Raw genomic sequence first — 20,784 nt, 5'->3', positions numbered from 1 at the left:
TTAAAATGTGTATACAGTCAGCAGCAATGCAATTCCAATACTAATATTGGGGAACTGCTGTGCTTCATGAACAGGTTACTAAATACATCTCAAAATTATGTTATTAAATTCATCTCTAAATGATGCGACTAAATAAAAAAAGTTTGTATGTGAGTTACTGTGAAGTCATAACGCCAATATTAGCCTTTCTTGTTCTATTAAAAAAAACAACATCATAGTAAAGTACCTGTGTACTGCATATGCAATTGCAGAATAAGTTTGTCCCAGCTCTGATTGAATACCCACTGCCCTTTTGCTCCAAGATGATATGCTAGGCAGAAACTAATGGAGACACAGGCTGGGAGATTCTCTCACATCCCCCTTTAAGAGAGTCGACCTCGCCCCGAGTGAATTCTATTTATGCTCCATGAGGTTAAGGCTGCATTGTGCACGTTCTGTGACAGATTCCTTTGCTATAGGCATACACAATGCTGTGTCAGGCTGGGACAGATGCATTAGTACGAGGGATGTTTATGTACCCTTGTAATATGGCATAAATAAAGCAACATGACAGTTACAATGTATGTCTCTTTTCTTTATTGCTGTATATGCTGTCTGGTCACTTTATAAAGACCTCGAAGCTGCTTTCCCACTTTGTTAAGACCTGTCTCCCTGACTGGATTTGGCATTGTCTAAATTAGAGATTTAGAGATGCAAATTAGGCTGCAAACAGTTAGAGAGGATTGTCAAGTAGGAAATATTAATTAATTGATTAACATCCCTCAAGGCATGTTCCAGCTCCTTGTGGAGTCTATGCCACATTGTGTCAAGGCTTTGATCAGGGCAAACAGTGACCCAACCTTTATCAGGTACAGGTCTGAATAAAGTGGCCAGACGAACTGAAGTTTAAAAAGTCTAAATTAATAAAATGCCCCCAAAAGTATATAAAAATGTAATTGAATTGTTGCAAGCATCACTGGAAAGATAAGCACTGTGGAAAGCTAGTGGATTACCACAGACACTGTATTTGTTTGCCAGCGAAATGAGCAGGCAGTTCTGATTGGAAATGTAGAAACTGAGATGCCGATGAAGTGAATTGCAAGGTTCTAGACTGCCAGAAGAGATTTAATAAGGGTTCAAGGTTCTATTTCTTTCACTTGCCACCTACCCATTAACATTCTGCAAGATGCATTGGCCTTGTTTTTCTGTCTCTCCTGCTATTCAGTAATAACTGTGCTGAGCACACGCAAGGGCAGGCATTGCACAGATGGTGCCCATGCTGGACTTCTATTGTAGCCAACCCACTGTGAGAAGAGCAAGTTATTTTCATCCTAAAATACACACATACTCCCTGCGTTTAAAGTATGTGCAATTGCAGCTCCTCAACCTTAAAACACCTGCATTTCCTTATATATATATATATATATATATATATATATATATATATATATATATATATATATATATATATATATATATATATATTTTATTATGTTTAATATCATAATACTTGTATGAATCTAATTTGGCAAGTGATTTCAATATCCATCTCTCCAACCCCACCCACTCTATCTATCCATCCCCTGCTACCCACAAAGCTTTCCGTCAACCGGACCTCTCCTGCTCCAGGGCCTGCTGCCCCTTCACCCTCTCTGTCAACCCTCTGGACCTGATCACTATTTCATCTCTTTTTTTCTGTCTCTCCCCTCTCTCCCTACTCCACCTAGCCAAACTGTCACCACCCACTGTAACCTTCCTCTGTCCTTGCCTCCATCGCTCTCTCTCACCTTCCTCCAATCGACTCATACTCTCAACGCCTCAACTCTCTGCCACTGTTCTGGTCTGGTTCTCCTCCTACATCTCCGACCGCACCAACCAGGTAACCTTGCGCGGCTCAACCTCCACACATTACCCAGGAATCCCCCAAGGTTTAGTCTTGTGTCCTCTCCTGTTCTATCTCTACACCTGCTCCCTGAGCCCCCTCATCACATTCTTTGGTTTTCTCATACCACTTCCATGCTGATTAGGCTCAGATCTTCCTCCCCTTCCCCATGTGACCCCACCAAACCCTACCTGTCTGTCTGCTATCTCCTCCTGGATGCACTCGCATCACCTCAAACTCAACCTCTTGAAATCTAACCTCCTTTTCTTCCCCTCCTCATCTTCCCCCTCCTCTGATCTCTCTATCTCCATTTCTCTGAAATCCACCAAGCTCTCTCCCTCCTTTTCAGCCAAGAACCTTGGAGTAGCCCTGGACCCCTTCCTCTCCTACTCCCTGCACCTATCTCCACTCTAGCACGCACCTGCCATTTCTTCCTTCCTACCTCCAGACCCTCATCTCTCCCTACACCACTACCCAACCTCTCTGCTCTGCCTGCACTAGAAGACTGGCTGTATCTCCTCTACACTGCCCTGCCTCCAGAGCCCGCTCCTTCTTCACCCTCACCCTGCAGTGGTGGAACGACCATCCAACGGACAGTCCCTAGCCACCTTCCGGCACCTCCTCAAGACATACCTCTTCAGAAAACACCTCTAAAACTCAACTCTTCTGGTCTATATAGCACTTTAACTTTAACTTGCATTTATCTGCTCCCTATTTTACTGTATTTAATCCAGCACTTAATCCAACCAAATCTGTAGTATTTTGTATTTCACCTGCACTCATATCTAACCCTGATGTAACTATCAACACTGTTTATCTGCTCTTGAACTGACCCGATATCAAATAGTACTGCATTTTGTATTTGCTCTTATTAGGACCGAAGTCATTTATTTTCTAACTTGCTCTTAATTGTACTTGATATGTATTTTTTGTATACAACTGTAAATCGCCCTGGGTAAGGGCTCCTGCTAAGAAATAAATAATAATAATAATTTAGTGTTTTTGCTTAGATTATCATATGCCAGGGTTAATAACTATTCTAGCAAAAAGGTGCAACATTGTAAAATACCAGTACAGAATTCCAATCACAATCTGCAACAATGCAGCAGTTGAAGCTGTATAAAAATGTAAGATCAATTAAAAAAAGGCTTTCAGAAGTGAAGCCTGACAAGCTTCTAACAAACAGCCAAACATTGACATATCCAGATATCCCAAAGTAAAAAACAATATGTGCATTGTGCACGTAGCTTTCGCTTCCATAAAAGCTAATGACAATTCAAATGGAAACCAAGAATCATCAGATCCAGATATCCTTTCTTATTTCCTGTGCTGTCTCCATTATTCTGAAAGTTTTCCAATTGAAAAGACCATGCACAATGTTTTCCTTCCGTCTTTGTTTTCCACTTGAAGGGTCTGTTTTAAAATCACACAACTTGCCTCCAGGGACCTAGTGTAATTGCTCCAGCACCAACCTCTACTCTCTTGAAACTCAAGTTGTGTTCCCTTTTTCGGTTCACTCTGCACTAGCACAGACTTAACATCTTTGGTCATTCAGATAAAAGACTTTGTCAATGACAGCGTCGTTTTTTATCCAGCTAACTTAACTTAACTCCTAATATTACACAGAGCAAGAAGACATTTTTAGGAATTGCTTTAAAATGTAATCTTGGAGAGAGTTGCAGAGTTTGGAAAAAAAGAATTATCTGAAAACGAGACTCATCTCTCCCAGGTCCCTTATGATTGATTGCTGGAGCAGGTAACCAGACAGCCGCTGGGAACCCCACAGATTGCAGACATTACATACTTATTTAAATGTAAATTTAGAATCAGCTGTTTGTTTGTTTTTTTCCCCAAGTAAACTCAACTGCAATAAGCTACTAGACATATAGGTACACTAGAGCTTGCAGTCTTACCTATACATCTAAAAGAAGACAGACGGGCAGAGATCTGGACAGACAAGAGGTTTTATAAATGAGTTACGTGGAATAGAGGGGCTGTATCTGAGCTATAGTGTTTAAAAAACTGACATTATTAGCGATTTTATAGTTGTGTCCTTAACGACATCACTTCCATTGTTCACGTTGCTGGTATTTAATCTAATATCAAATACCAGCAATGTGAACAATGAGATGCATTTTTTAACCTCATGTGGCCAACAGCAGACGTTTATTTTTATTTTATTTTTAAATTCTAATGTTAAACTGGCCTTGGGTGTTTGAAACTGAAAGACTTTTAAAAAGGGTCCTTGAAATCACAAAAAAACAGCCAAGTTAAAAAAAAACCTCTTGCTTAATTTGGGATTGTCACATTCCAAGGCTCTGTGCAGTTCAGACAAGATACAAGTAAAGATGTGACCTTAAAATGTCAAGCACATTACACTGTACCTTTGTTATATTATCACTGTTTCCGGGCATCAAGCATGTATGGGGTTAACATAGGCTGCAGAGCAGGGCACTGCTATTTCACAACAATGTGTTATAGGCTGCAGAGTGAAGGGCTGCTATTTCACAACGTGTTATAGGCTGCAGAGCGGGGCACTGCTATTTCACATCAACGTGTTATAGGCTGCACAGCAGGGAGTTGTGGAGCAGTAAACAGTTTTTGGTTTGTTTCTCATGCTTCGTGGGTAGGAAAAGAGTATATAAGGCTCTTGAGTATATAAACAAATGGCAGTTCAGTTTGCACCACTAATGTATGCATATAATATTTTGTTATATTAGAAGTATATACTATAGACTGTTAACTTTGTATCCTTGTGTAACTTGTTGTTTATTTTTAATCACCAGCGGGCAAAACCCTTGAAATCCTACACTTTTTATTGTCATCATCTGTCATTTCTGTACTGACATAAATCAATGACAATGCATCCTTTTAAAATGTTGTAAATAATTATTAAAACAGTCAGTTGAGGGTCCCCTCATCCAGTTATAGAGCTGCCACTGGGAGGGCTGGATGAGTCACACAGCTTGGATGGCATCAGTTAATGTCGAGGCTGTGCAAAGAGCAAACTTTGCTGGGAACCCTGAGGGGGGCGTCACATTGGCTCTGACTCTCCAGGAAGGCAAACTGGCAGGGATTGCTTCTCCTCATTGTACAACAGTGAACCCTACTGGCCAGACACCAAGAGCATTCGGAGTGGATAAGATGCAGGGCTGGTCTCTGTTCTCCGGGATTGGCAGCCCACCCACCTCTGCTCTGGATGCTTGGTGTAAAAGCGGTTTTGGCTTTAGGCTTGTGAGATCGGAGGATGCTCACACGCCCTCAGAACGTCTGTGCTGTGTGGGGACTCGCTGTGGTGAAGAGAAAAAAACATAATTGGACATTCCAAATTGGGGAATAATACATACAAATAATAATTGGTCACTCTTTTTTTTTTATCAAGTATGAGATAGTGATTGATGAGTATCCTGATTCTTCTTGGATATAGAGCTGTTTGCTGTTCTCATATAGATAGATAGATAGATAGATAGATAGATAGATAGATAGATAGATAGATAGATAGATAGATAGATAGATAGGCAGACAGACAGACAGACAGACAGATAGATAGATAGAGATTTATTTTTATTGTTCCAAGAACTTTATTGTATCAAAAAAATCAATGACATTTACAATACTATACAAAAGAAATAAATCTCAAGCAAGTTAAGTTTAAAACATTACAGAATGTAAAAACAATTGTCCACACAGCCATTTCACTCTCTACTCTAATACCCCAACTTCCCGCACATACCAATACCTCAAACATAATTCAAACCAATAAATTAGCACAACACCCTAATTATGTATAATAATTACAAACACATGACTAAATGATCTTCTTCCACCAAGCACACCACCTCCCTGATTACCCAGACTGTCTGAAATAGCTCTAGCTGATGCACCCATTTCTAAAAAGTAAAATCTACTTTAACTCTTGCTGTCACCAACATTTTAAAAACAGGCACTGCCGCATCAGTTAATACCCATTCATTTTATTCTTCCTACTCTTTAGACTGGCCATTTTTGCCTGGCGCAGTAGGAAGTTAGCCAACTGACTTATATTTTTGTTCCCTTTGGTGTACTTCACCCCAAAAAGCGTAGTTTAGGTAAAGTTCAAACCATTGCACTGAATAATTCCTTTAATACCTCAAACAAAGGCTGTAACTGTGGACAAAACAGAAAGTAATGAAATACTGTCTCCCTTTTCAAGCAGAATAAACATTTATCATCCACTCCTGGCTGAATGGTGGCGAGAAAAGAGTTTGTGGCCACGATGGTGTGCAATGCTCCCCACTCTTTCTGATGTTGGTGTCCTGTACAGATTCCTCCATGCAGGTGTGATGGATTCCTCTGCCAGCAGCCTCTCTCACCAGTGTATATCAGGCATGCCCTTTAGACTTTTAAAATGCTGCACTTTCACATATACCCTGTATATCCCTTTTTTCCATTGACACAAACTACACCCTGTACTATTTCCCGACCTGCAGAATCTGCCCCAGGGTGTCACTTGCTCTATTGCCGGTCCAATTTGCAGGTCCAATTCTGGAGGTTCTAACTCCAGCACACTTTTTCCTATAGAAAAAACTGGCTTAACTGCTGTACTCCCTCTCCAGCCCTGATAAATTCCTCTCTGGACCTTAAAAGGAGAGCACAGCCCACCATTGATTTTAAGTACACTAAAATGTTACTACAGAGCAACTTAATTTTTCCCAAAAAACTAGTCTTCTTGTTAGAGTACTGCTGGCACAATAATCGGGTCTGAACTTTACCCACATGCCACCATTGCTTTACTGATAGGAATTCCCGTTCCCAAAATTTTTTTAAACATTTTTAAAAATGGCTGTCTTTTAAAAGTTTAATATTAAAATGCTAATAGGAAGAATAGACACGTGAGGTAATAATAATCATATTTACACTGACCAAACTATGGTCAGATAGCCCTGTGGGGTGAATAGTGCATTTGGTAAAATAATTTAAATGACGCTTAAAACATAAAAAGTATCAAGTGGAGCTGGACAGATATTCACAGCACTACCTTTAACCCAGGTGTACTGCCTAATATCAGGATTCAAAGTTCCTATATTTAGATTCTGCATTGTAGAATTATAAAAGGAGACAAAGATACAGATAATGGTGAAAAAGCACACAGAAAAGAAAAAAAGCTTTTGTAAAATTAACCATATCTAGTTTTAAGAGAGACCTGCACTTTGTTTATTACATTTTTTAATTGATTTCTTTCTTGTTTTTCCATACCCAGTGCTACTGCATTACATCTCACTAGCTGCACAGAATTTAGGAAAACTTTTAAATCAGGAAAATGGTCAATCACTCCAATCCCTCTTTCCCTTTAACTGCTTGTAGAAAGGCTTGAATGCTTTCAGTACTGTACCCACCTCTCGCTTGCTGACTAGACGACAATCAGAGTGGCTGAAGGGTCAATGTCATTATCTTCATTTTCACTAAAATCAACAATAGCATTGCCCACTGTGTTCTGTATCTGAACGCAATCAGCTCTCCCAGAAAACTTGCTCTCTGATTCAATTAAGCTGAGCTTTGCTGTTTTAGTGTTGCTGGTTCCTGCTTTTCTTTTCCCTTTGGACATTTTAAACCGAGAAAATGCCAATTCTTTCTTCACACCCGCTTCCATCTCTTTCTCTAACACTGAGACAGTGGCTCTGACACCTAATAGCTCCACTGAAGGCGTCTTTCCAGCTCTGTTCACATTATCTGCTTCTTTCTGTGCTGTATCAATTTCAGATAGTCCCTGTATCTCACTTTCCTTATCTACCGCAACATTAGACCCCAACCCCGATTGAAGTTCTTCGGTCTCTCTCACCTCTAATTTGTCTGCCGCGCTGCTAGTTGAGGGACAGCTACCCATCTCTCTGGCTCTGCTGCACTCTCACTCGCCTCAGGATTCCTTACCCCTTGCTTTCATTGTCTCCTGAAGCCTGTTTGTCTCGGTATTCCTTACCCCTTGCTTTCATTGTCTCCTGAAGCCTGTTTGTCTCGTGATTCCTTACCCCTTGCTTTCATTGTCTCCTGAAGCCTGTTTGTCTCGGGATTCCTTACCCCTTGCTTTCATTGCTTCCTGAAGCCTGTTTGTCTCGGGATTCCTTACCCCTTGTTTTCATTGTCTCCTGAAGCCTGTTTGTCTCGGGATTCCTTACCCCTTGCTTTCATTGTCTCCTGAAGCCTGTTTGCAGTTCTTCGCTACATGCTCCTGATGCCCACGTTTAAAACATTTCATGAGTTCAGATGAAGCAAAGACTATGTATTTATTCACTTCCACCCGAAACCTAAAAGCAATATTTAACTCTCCGTGTGGATCATTAAAGGGCTTCTGAATGAAACGACATGTTTGAAATCAGGGGATTTACAGCCCAGAGGAATCATTGTAATACTTGACATTATCTGTGACGACCCAGCTCTCTCACTATGAGTTAATTTTTTTTTAAAAAGGAGAATATTAGAAATTATTATTTTCCTAGCAGGGACCACGAGAGGCAGGACAGAAACTAAAACTCTGTCAATTATTAAGCCTTGCTGAACAATTTCCTGAACTAATTTCTCACTACTCAAGAACACCACAACAGATTTGTTCATTCGTGAAGCTGACTTAATATTTTCACACCCAAGTATTTCTTCAAGTTCTAATACACATTTCTCAGCAGGGACTACCGCTTCCACTACAATCTTTAGACCATTTCTTTATAATTGGCTCTTGAAATCACTCCCTAAATGATGCATGTTGTATTATCTGAATAGTGAATTTGCAGCCATTATTTTTAAAATTATTATTTAAAAAATTAACAACCATCTATCTAGATGTGCCACAATAAGATCTGAAAAATGGCATGGATACTGCTGCTTTTGTCCAGCTCTGGCGGCAATGCAACTTTGCAGGCAGCCATCTTGAGAAAGTCTCAGACGGCTTTTCAAATTTCTATTTCTAACAAACAACTATAAAGTGTTAATAAAGTAGCTACAAATGCCACCTTTACTCCACAGTAAAGCCGCACAGCACTCAAGCCAGCTGAGTGTTAGGAAGAGAGGCAATGCAGCTGCTAACCCGCAGGAGTGAAGCCAAAAGCAAGGCTGGAGGCTGGGAGAAGGAAGTGGGCTAAAGCATGGCAGTAATTGCAGATTACATTTAGCCTTGCCCTTTTGGCACATCCCCAAGCTACCCCATGGGTTCCCTTATATCGATCAAGCTTAGCTGAGCGACAGGCAGGAAAACAATAGGACTGCCAAACACCTTTAGCAAGCGGGTGACGGTTACTGTATTCAGAGATTTCGTTTTCTATGGTTGACTGTGATTTGATTGCCAACCACGGTTTGTCTTATCTTTTCAAATTCTCTGCAAATGAAAGTTTTAGATTTTCAAAATGCTCAGGTCTCCACACAACCGCCCACCTATGCATATATTTGGTCTTTTTTGCTCACATTTTCCCAGATGTCTTTCATGTTCGAAAGATTAAAGCCGCTAAACAGTTTTATAGTTTCTCTCTATTTGTAATACTTATGCTAATGCTGGCATAGACTTGTGCTCAATAAAGAAACAGTATAAATTCTCCATCCATCAAGAACTGATTTTTGAAAAGTCTTCCAAATAACACTGCATCTTCAACTACCATTCCTAAGTATAGTCAGTTTAGTTCTTTCACTCAATATGATGCTATAAAAAGCATGTCTTTAATGCCCTTTCGGAGAGGCATGCTAAAAGGACATGTCACTCTGCTTGTACAGCTGCCAAATTCCATGCAAGCAAGTCTGTCGCTACTGCTTCACTAGTAATCGGAGCGTCTAAATCGGGAAGGAATACAGTTTAAAATGACACTGAGGGACATCCTTTCAGATGTAATGAGCAGTAAAAAAAAAAAAGGTGAACAAAAGTATTTCACAGCTGTGTTCCTGTGCTTTCTAAGTTGGTTCTCAACGCAACTTCTGGCACCATCGGAGCTCAGCACATGTTTGGCCCAGTTTATCAACAAGTTATACACAGAAAAGCAATGTTGTGAAAATAAAATACAGCTGTTACGACTGGTTTCACAGACCCTGATTGCTAAGTCCAAGATGCGTGCTTTCCAGGTGTTACTGTCACAAAACAAATAAACACTAATCTGAGGGTTGATTCAAGGTCTCAAAAGTGTGCCTTTATTTTATTGTTGACAATTGTATTTTTCTTTAGACAAAATTTGCATTCTATCCCATTGTGCCTAAAACAGACATTGTCAGGGAGTGTCAGGACACTGATATTGAAAGTCTTGCTTCGTTGCATGCAACTGGAATGGATTGTACTGGAAGTCAGAATCAATTTATGTTAGGGCGTAGTCAATAAGCCACATTTAATTATATTTTCTATTCACAAATAAATTATCATCCATGTTCTTTGAGGGAAAACTGAATTGTCAGTGGGAAACAAAGGCTTTGTCCACTGTCATTTCAGCTTAAGAGGCATTTCTGCTGTAAATAGTGTGTGTGTGTGGGAATGTAAGATTGGCAGGGATGGGGTTAAATCTATCACTGTCAGCAATCACAGGTATGCCAATGCCCAATTAGGTAAATAAACGTGCACACCAGCGCTTAAACTGCAGCTTTTGCCTGACTCTGAGTCTCACTGCTGACGCTATCCTTTCACAATCAGAGGCTTGATGTGGCTGAAGTGGAGCATTGTTTTGAGTGACTCTTGAAAGGCTTGTTTACTTACAGGGGCTGCATCGATGGCATGATTATCCCAGGTCCAGAGTGGTTCACCTGGTCCCTGCCCTGGCTATGAAATCTCACTGATCTTCACTATGGGACTCCACCAAGCTCTGGTGCTCCCACATACTAAAGAGGCTAAGTGGGTAGAGACAGTCACCTCACAGGGCTATAGTGGCCCCTATTGGCCTTGACACCTGTAGGGGTGTCCTTTGTCCTCTAGGGGCCACTTTTTCGCCAGCCTCCACTGCCCTCCGACCTTCAGTTTGCCTGAAATGTTGTGAGAAGCTGCTGCAACGAGGGAACATAATTTGACATTCTAAAATTGGGGATAAAATTATTTTACATACTAAATTAAAAGAGAAAAAACAAAAACACAAGTAACCCACCTTGCAATGTGATTCTTTGACCTTGTGCTTCTCAGCCTCATTCCCATTGCTGGCTTCTTTAAACCTGCTGGTAATGTGACAAGGTCTTCATTGTTTGGAACAAGGCAATCAGTCTCCTCCGGCATGGAGGTTAGGGTCTGCCGCAGAGGAGAACAAATACCTAACTACTTAAAGGAAGATGAAGTCTCCTAGCTCTGCAGCGAGTTTGTAGATCTGAACTCTGTCAGGCCGGAGGGTCACTCCTTTCACTGTGATGAGAGGACTGGTTGACATCTGGGAGATGGGAATAAAATGAATCGCCAATGATTCCTTTTCAAGTAAACCCATGACTGGGTGAGAATGACTGCAGAAATCTTGTTTAAAGACCCCAGTTATGGGAATACGACTCCCATTGCATAGCAGTTTGATCCACCCCTGGTTTCACTATGAGTTTAAAAACGATGCAGCTGAGCTTGTTACCTTTGCACTATGGCTAATCAAGCTCAGATTTAAACCTGGAATAGATTAAACACCTATGCAATATGAGTCTTATGTTCATCCTTTGACCCTTTGCATTACACCAGCTGTTTCTTAATATAATCTATTACTTTAAAGCTAGAAGAGTATAGCACTGCAAATCACGGCAATAAACACACCCATATGATTATGCTCACAGATATATTTATATCCAGAGGGTTGGTGTTTTTTTGGGGGTGGTCTGTTTGTTATAACAACTTGCCATTGTGTGCGTTTCCTTCCCCAACCAGGCCCATACACATTTCAAAATCAATCCAGCAAAGTAATTCGCAAGTTATATGAGTCAAAAGCTTTTATACAAACAAACAAACATCCAAAAATCCAGGGGTACAAAGGAGAAATCAGAGTAGAAATCAATATTACAGAAAAGATCTATTCTTCTGGGTAATGCTGTGACCTTTTCTTTTTTTACTTGATTTCCCTTTCTGTTCCTAACCACATAATTTTTTGGTTTGTGGTACAGTAGGTCCACAAAGAACAAGAACACAAGAACAATATTCTGGACAGTATAAAGAAGGTTACAATGACAGTTGTAAAGATAAGAAAAGCTTGCATACTGTACATGGTGTGCCTTTGCATTTCATGGAAATGTAGATACGCTAACGATACCTCAAGAAATCACATGGTTATTCATAACCTGTCAGATTTAACTTAATCAAGACATGTTCATACAAAGTAGAAGAAAATGTAATAAGAAAAAAAGTAACTGCAGTACTTAACTGCAAATTAGATTTGTTGGAAGCATACATGAAGAAATGTCAATCCCCATTTAAAACAGTATTTAATTTGCCCTGACTTACTCCTGACTTCTGTATCCCCAGCGCTATGTACAAGGCTTTGACATGCTTGCACAATAAATGAACTATAAAAGGTTGTATTGCATTATCAAGGATAGCTAATAAAGAACCATACCATGCTTGTTAGGTATTATTAATTCCTGACAACGTTCAAGACTCCGAGAGAGACTATTATGCACATTGTTGTCTTACCGTTCTAAAAGTTTAAGTATAAAACCAATAAACGATGGCTGGGAGGCATTTTAAATTGGGGAGAAAGGCGTTCCCTCCATTCTGTAATTAACTCTAATGTTTTTTTGAAAGCAGAAAAACTATAATAAAAAACTGGAAAGTGCTTGAAATGTATAACTTGGTTGCTCTAGTAGTGGTTCTTGTTTTGTAAAATTAACATGCGGTTTACCTCTTAAATAAAAAAAAAAAACAAGAGAATAAAAGACTGGAGTAAAGTCTTTGATATATGGACCACACTGACTAAATGTCATTTCTCCCAGATGGTAATAATGATCCTTAGTATTATTAACTGCCATTCCACTTGCCCAGTTATGTAAATTTCTGGCCCACTATATCACAGTTAATTGAGCGTTATTACTCCCCATTTGATGCTTGTCATCTGCGTACCCTTATATCATGCTAATAAAAAATAATAATAAATTGGATTCAGCTCATAGGGCTTTGAAGAATTATTTTTGCAAATCTTTCCAAACTAAGTGTCCAGTTCCATCAGGCAGCAGAAACCTCTTCAATATGAGGTTATCTCCTGCATGCACCGAAGGCAAAGCCAGGGGGACCAATCAAAGAACATTAGTCAATATATAAGACAGCAACCAGAGACTAGTCTAATAGGAATTTTGTGGTTTATAGCAAATACTGTAAGTACTGTGCTGTATCTCTCATTACAGGTAAACTTCATAAAAATGTTCAAACCACTACAGTACAAAGGAATGTAAGAACATGAATTGTCAAAGGCAATCTGTTGGCAATTACCAACAGATTTTGTATTACACATGGTGAACTTTTATTTTCCTATAAATGTTATTGCTGAAGAGGGCTTTTGTTGTTCAGTACCAAATTCAGATCTGTTCAGTTATCCAGCTTAAGACTCTCACAGTAAATTCTATTAGTTAAGGTTGCCATCAAAGAGGCCTGATAACAACGACTTCCTAAGTAAACCGAGTTTATCAAAGAGCAAAGAAAAACTTGAGAAATCAGAGAATGTCATGAAGTTCCAGACTCTTGATGTAAAGCTGAGGGATCATGAAGACACGTTGCGGCTTGGAACAGTTTCAGGAGGCTAGGTTTCAGGCCACTGCATGGCACACTGGGGGAGACTTGGCTATTGATAAAGCAAATTGTCTCAAACTAGGTCTCCCAGTGGTCAACTGGAACCAGGTTTCAAGCCTCAATTCTTGAAAACACTAGTTTTGTGTTCACTCCGCTTTACATCTGTCCTGGAAGCTTTATTGGGGCAATTATCTTTTCTGGTGCAATAGGCAACGGTTAAACCAGCAGACCATATCTTCTGTATTAACCAATTTTGCTGACAGAAAAGTTGTAAGGTATTAGGGAGGAGCATGCCGGGATAGATCTTAATGCCTTTGTGACAGAAATATAATGAATCCTGTGAAGGCTCTAAGCAAGGACAGAATTCTTCGGTCAGTTTGGAAGAAGGCGAGACCCTGTTGCAATAACGTATTGTATTGGAAGGGAAACAATGTAGCAGCCGCAGATTGTAAAGGCAGCTGTATTCGTTTACCAAGGGGTCATGCGTGACAGCATATAAGGGGGATGGAGAATCGTTATCTGTTCCTTTGTATTTGGTTTGTAGTGAGAAAAAGCCAGAAGGACAGTGAAAGTGTATTGTTACCAGAAATTGTGCGTGTTGTGTTTTTGTTTGTTTGTAATTGTCTTGTCTTGTTACCAGACAGTTAACACAGTTCCAGAGCTGTCGCCAGGGGCCAGCACGAAACCGGACAACACTGCAACTTTGTCACAAATGTAATCTTTCATACCAAAGCAGATAATGTATAGATGAGCTTAGGCTGTTTTTAGAAAGACATGGCTGCGATAAGAGCAGACACTGAAGTAACCTGTAACAATACTAGCAAATGCACAGCCACATGCAAGAGCTTCTTAGGATAGTTTTGAGATAGCGAGTGTTGTATAATCCCATTGTGCTGTGGAATTACTGTACTGCAGTATATTAATGTTGACATCTGTGGATTGGCTGCTGTGCATCCCAAGGCCAATATCACGTGGATATCTATATCAACCATGCATTTTATTTATTGATTATTTGTAATTGCTTGAATATCATATGCTTTTCAAAGAAAGACTTATGGTTATAGTTTAAATAATGCTCACTTGACTGTGTTACATGTAAGCTATAGAATGGAGATGTTGAACTAGGCTGTGTAAGCATTGGACATCTTAAATGGACCTGCTACTTTAAATCTATTTAGTGTTGTGTGCTGCGCTGCCATTACAGACTCTGCCCCCTGTCAGTGAGATAAAAGCTCTGTAACCACACCTGCAGAGGAGCCTGGCTCTTTTGCACAGTGGTTAAGACTCTCACATGCAGTGTGCATGTATGGTGGTTGCCAGTTTGCTCTCCAACCGATCCAACCTCAAAAGATGTTGTAATCCAAGTACTAAATGATTTGTCCCATAGTGCACAACCTTTAAATCTGTTTACTATTATTTATTATTTATTTCTAGCAGACGCCCTTACTAAGACTGTGGCATGAGCATTATAATTACAATGACCCCAAAAATAAATTCTAGCTCCCTTGTGAAGTAAATGGGCCTGTTGGGCTCCTGAGTGGTGCATCCTGTAAAAGCGCTCTGTGTGAGTGCAGGATGCGCCCTATAGCCTGGACGTCGCCCCACAGCCGACCATGGACGGGAGTTTCCAGGAGGCAGCTCTCAATTGGCTGAGCATCGCTGGGGAGGGGGGGTCTAGGTCAGCCAGGGTGTCCTCGGCTCACCAGCGACCCCTGTAGTCTGGCCGGGCACCTGCAGGCTTGCCTGTTAGCTGCCCAGGAGCTGCGTTGTCCTCGGACGCTGTAGCTCCTGGGTGGCTGCATGGTGAATCTGCAGTGTGTAAAGAAGCGGGCGGCTGACGGCACGCGTTTCGGAGGACAGCGTGTGTTTGTCTTCGCCGCTCCCGAATCAGCGCAGGGGTGGTAGCAGTGAGCTGAGCCTAAATAATAATTGGCCATTTCAAATTGGGAGAAAATAAAAAATAATTGGCAACGACTAAATTTTTAAAAATAAAAAATAAAAAATAAATAAATAAAATAAAAAAATTAATTTAAAAAAAAGTAAATGGGCCTGTGCTTGAATATATTTGAAATGTGACAGCAATAAGAGAGGAATCCTTAGTGGAGCCATGTCTCCAAAACACACCATTTTTATGTTGCGAAACAAAAAAAAGGTTTCACTGTGAATTACACAGCTGAAAGACTTCCTGACATCAACAGGCTTCACAGGAAGGACAGTTCTCAATGAAAACAGGGAAGCATGAGCAAGCATGTTTCCATGACAACCAGCACAACCCGCAGAGGTAGCCTCTTTGAACAAGTAGAGAGGCCAGACATCCAAATTCCAGACATTTTTTTTTTTTTTTGTACTTTTAAATGATAAATGCAGACTCAGTCTTAACAATTATTAATGGCAGACTGAACAATTTATCATCAAAATCTAAAGCTGGCAACCTGAAAAGGAAAACACTTCACATTTGTGTATTGCCTGGAATGCTGCTAACAAACAGTTATAAAGAAAGCTGAGCTCTATAGCTGAGACACTACTCACACCGTGCCTGTGTAATTCAATATGGTGCTGGCAGATTTGAACCGAGGAAGACTGTTTTGATAGATGCAAGTTTCTTCTTTACGGTCTAATAGTTTATTTCTATAGTGAATTAAAGCAGAAATCAAATCTATGACACTAGGAATGTTTTAACCTTGTTTATGCCACATTTCAGTAACAAACCTCACTATGTTACACAATTGATGCCTATTGATGAAAATCGAGTGATGCAAGCTATTTCACTCAATGTTTTTCCTTCTTTATGCAAGTCAAAGTTGTTATAATAGTAGAAAAAACTAGTGGAGTGTTTGAGTAAATAGCTGATACTGATAATGCATCAGAGTACAAAAATACAACATGTCTAAGACTTTTGCACAGCAATGTGTGTGTGTGTTTGTGTGTGTGTGTGTGTGTGTGTGTGTGTGTGTGTGTGTGTGTGTGTGTGTGTGTGTGTGTGTGTGTGTATATATATATATATATATATATATATATATATATATATACACAACATCCCATTGTTGGGTGATTGAGTACTAAGCTGTTCACTTAGGAGAGGGGATAACTATCAACCCTGAAGGGTAATGACCAGCTCTATGGCCATGAAGAAGAGACACTGGCAGCCACAGCCAAGAAAAAATCATATCGCCTCCCAGCAGAAGCCATTACCTTTCCTGAGGAGAGGGTTTATACCGAATGCACTGTATATAAATAACAGTGCTGGGAGCAGACACGCCTCAGTGGGCTGAGCAGAGGTTGCATTCTCAATGAATGGATCGCTATACTCAAAACATCATAGCAAACAAATGCATGTTCTCTTGCTCTACTTCTGTGGTGCATTCAGTCCTGAGCCGGCGAACCTGAAGGCATTTTATTTGTCTTTCTATCACCTAATAACTGTACTCAATCTCAGGGCTCTTTAATCTTTTCTTGGCAGCTTAGTAACAGGTTGAAGAAACGAGATTTCGCAAGAAAGCTCTTCTTGTGTTCAAATGCACTTCTGTCACTTTAGCGTTGATCAATGTCAAGCCTAACTACAGGTTGGGCACAAAACTTGATGCATTGCAGCACATGTGGGTTATTTGTTATGCAAACAGAATACAGGTGTGTTTTGTTTAAAATGTACAAGCTACATCCCCCGGCTCAAAGCCAAGAAAAGGCCACATATCTAGTAGACTTTGATTAGAGGTCTGTTAGTATTGTGCATGCGTTCAGCTGGCACACAAATGGCTGATTTTAGGAATGGTCTGGAAAGTGATTCTGGAGAACAGACCTTGCAGCGTAGTTCCACCCTGAACATCCCTGAAGGAAAATGAATCAGTAATCCTGAGGAATGGATGCATCCCTGCTGATCTTATCCCTCATGGCAGGAGTTTGACCTCCTAACAGTATACTGGTATATATTTGAACTGAATAACCAGCTTGGTGAGCTTGGTTTGTTTGACTCTTAGCTGGTTATAAATGAACTTTTACTTTGATCGCTATAGGAACAAGTATCACAGTTACAGAGTTATAACCTCCCTGTTTAAATTAAAATATAATAACGTCCTGCTTTCACATCTTCAGTGAACATAAATAAATACATCACAGTGTTTATTGTACAGAACTATTTATTTACCATAAATGTGTGTTTTAGTTACCAAAGTAATATAGAAATATGCAATCCTTCTTTTGTGCAACCAAATACGTGTTTTTTCTGTTTATGAATCGTTATAGATGATCAGAATAATAATCAACTGTCACTCAATTACACCTTGTTTATTTGTTTTTTTTTGTTATGATTAAAGATCACTTTTTTATACAGATCTAATATGTAGCATTGTTTAATTGTTGATTGTAATATATATGTTCAAATTGTATCTATGTAGGCCTATCTATTTATTTTAATCTTAAACTAGCAACAACGAATTATAAATTAAGAAAGATTCTGGGTAGGATGCAAATTACACCTTACGGTACCATTGTTTGTAAATGTATGTATCTGCGGTAGATTTGATAGTTTAGCCTACCAGAGCTAACTTCGTTTTTCGTTCTCCCGATATATTATGCTAGATATAAATGCCGCTGTAAATGTCCTGTTTAGTAATTAAAAAGACCGACACGTAACACAGTATTGCGTTTGTAGTCTCGTGGAGAATGTTAAATATGCTTAGTGGTAACTTTTCAATATGAAATACTACATTTATGAAAAAACAAACTTGATGAAACATCTGTAATTTCCATATATACACTACACATTCCATGATATATGTGTCTCCTTGCGCCACCTGCAAGTCACTCGTAACTGTAGATGTACAGTACAGCACACACCTGTAGCAACTAATTCCACAGGAGATCAAAGGAAGCTTGCAAAAACATTTATTCTCATACGGTATGTGGTGAAAATGCGAATTTATTGCCAGCTATTTCTCACTTTAATATATTGGAACATGTTTAATATTGTCCTATAGTGTATTCAACAGGGCACAACACAGGTACACACACACACACACACACACACACACACACACACACACACACACACACACACACACACACACACACACACACTACTATATAAACAGTATATTTTTTGTGTGTTTTGTTTCTTTAAGTCTACATTTCTGAAAACACTTTCTTACAAACGTATTTTAAAATATACTTTCCCATACCTCCTAACCCCCCAGCCTCCCCAACAAAAGGTTTCCATAACAACTTGGTTTGAATTTCTATAAACCTCTATTTATAGAAGTATCGCTTCAGATTAAATAGAAAAAGCTGAGCGGTGCCCATGTGGTATTTTATCATTATTTACAAAAGGTATTATTGTCTTAATCTGTTATATTTTACGGAGAAAAAAAGATAAATGTGATTTATTCTGAATGGCATGTTTTAATGAGATTATCAAAGCATCCTCTGTCTGTCTAAAATGACAACACCGCTTATGGTATATGATGATTTATGTGGTGCAATGTATAGCCTATACAGCACAACTGACTCATTTACTACAGACGCACGCTTACAGAATTCATAATGTATGGGAGGAGGGGGGGGGGGGGGTGAGTTTGTTTTTTTTTATACCCAGATCTTTTGTATATTCTTAAACAATCAGATTGAAAACCAAGGTGTAAACATTTGCTTTACAGTGTATCACTAAAGCTTTGCCAACACCAGGTGAGACAGATCTTTAGATAGTCTAACCCCCCCTGACACATTATTATTTGTCTGCACACTCTGCATCGTATTCATTCTCATCTCATAGCCCTTTACTAAATAAACAGTGCTATTGAACTTATTACATGCAGGACTGCCATTGAACAGAGCCTGACATTTTTAAACAACTTTGAAATATTGTTAGACACGCGCTGTTCAAGATCGGATAATTTTGGAGGTACTGCAGCATCCTGTTTTTCTTACCCTTGCTGATCTGGAAGAATAGGGGTCTTCAAACAAAGCCCACACAACCGGTTGCCACTTTTTCCAGCGGCTGACTTTGCATTCAGGTGACGCCACGTCCTCAATGCCTAGCCTCTTGCTTACATCTTCGTCCTCCCCGTCTCCCGGATCCCCGCTGATCTCAAAAATGTCGAGCGCCTCTTCTGCATCCCTGTGCTGCCGGTAAGTCATCCAGCAGCAGGGCTCCACATCAGTCTCATCGATTCCCCAGAAAGCCAGCTCTTCCTCGAACAAGGGGCCGCAGACATCAGCGGGGCAGTGGAGTTTCCCGGTGCGGTAGTAGTTAAGCACATAGGCGAAAACGCCCGGGTGGCGATCGAAAAAGTATCTGTTGTTCTTGGGATTGAACTCGACTTGTTGCCGCTGATCAACTCCAGACTCTGTGTCAGACTCAGAAGCAAGCAGAGCAAGCCGTGTCCCCGGCAAGGTCTTCAGCGTGTTGCGGTAGGTTTCGTGCCTGGTGCCCCCAACATTGAGGATTATCCTCTCGTTGTCGTCGATCTTGCCCATCTCATCGGATAAGACATGACTCGATAAAAAACTGGAAAGGGAAGCTTTTTTGTCTAGCTTCTATTTTCGGCTGACCAAATGCAGTAACCCCTTCTACATGTTGCAATGAGTACAACAAACAACATTTAGAACACAGCCCTTCAGTGTCATTCCTGTTTTTTTTTTTTTTTTTTGTTTTTTTTTTTTTTTTTTGTAGCCTATTATTGTTTTGGTTTATTTTTTCAGTTGTTTTGTCAGATGAAACAAAAAAGGGGTCTGGCTCTGTTTCGGTATCCCTACGTTTCCCCTCTGTGCAATTGATCTCAGACAGCAGGGTTTTGCGAGCGTGCTGCGTTGTTGTGCAGGGTCTCAGTCCATTCCCTTTCTTCCTTCTTATTCTGCTTTCTCATCCACACAGGTGAAGTCCAACAGAATGGCAGCTCATCTCACGATTGATCAGTCTCCTTGTGTTTTCTGTCCTCCTTGGGGTGCTGTCAATGTCGGTCGTTGAAAGTGATCCATCCACACCGATCCCCCCCCCCCCCCCCCCCCCCCCCCCCCCCCCCCCCCCCCCCCCGACCCCCCCCCCCCCCCCCCCCCGCAACACAAAACTCTCTTTTTTTCTCTAGAAAAATACCACAGGCACACCCTAGTCACATTCACCACTGTGCTGATACACCACGGGATCTCTATAGATTCTCCTTATTTGTTTGCTTCTGTCCAAATGTGTTTATTTGAAAGCGGTGGAAAGACCTGCCGGTTTACACACAAGCAATACAAAATTAGCCAATGACAGATATTTCCATCG

The 20,784-nt window shown here is 40.3% G+C and overlaps 1 protein-coding gene across 2 annotated transcripts in view; it reads right to left on the bottom strand.

Annotated features, from left to right (window-relative positions):
• The window catches only part of LOC121320054 (potassium voltage-gated channel subfamily C member 2-like), a 48,286-nt gene extending 27,778 nt beyond the window's left edge, over positions 1–20,508 (bottom strand). For both annotated transcript variants that reach the window (XM_041258206.1, XM_041258207.1), the window contains exon 1: positions 19,449–20,508. In XM_041258206.1, coding sequence (XP_041114140.1) covers positions 19,449–19,997 — 549 coding nt within the window. In that variant the 5' untranslated portion in view covers positions 19,998–20,508. The remainder of the gene's footprint in view (positions 1–19,448) is intronic.
• Positions 20,509–20,784: the final 276 nt, after the last annotated feature.

Source organism: Polyodon spathula, chromosome 8 (assembly GCF_017654505.1).
Source record: "Polyodon spathula isolate WHYD16114869_AA chromosome 8, ASM1765450v1, whole genome shotgun sequence".
In the NCBI taxonomy this organism is placed as follows: Eukaryota; Metazoa; Chordata; class Actinopteri; order Acipenseriformes; family Polyodontidae; genus Polyodon; species Polyodon spathula.
Note: the sequence above shows the minus strand (reverse complement) of the source record. Positions and strands in the feature narration are given on the sequence as shown.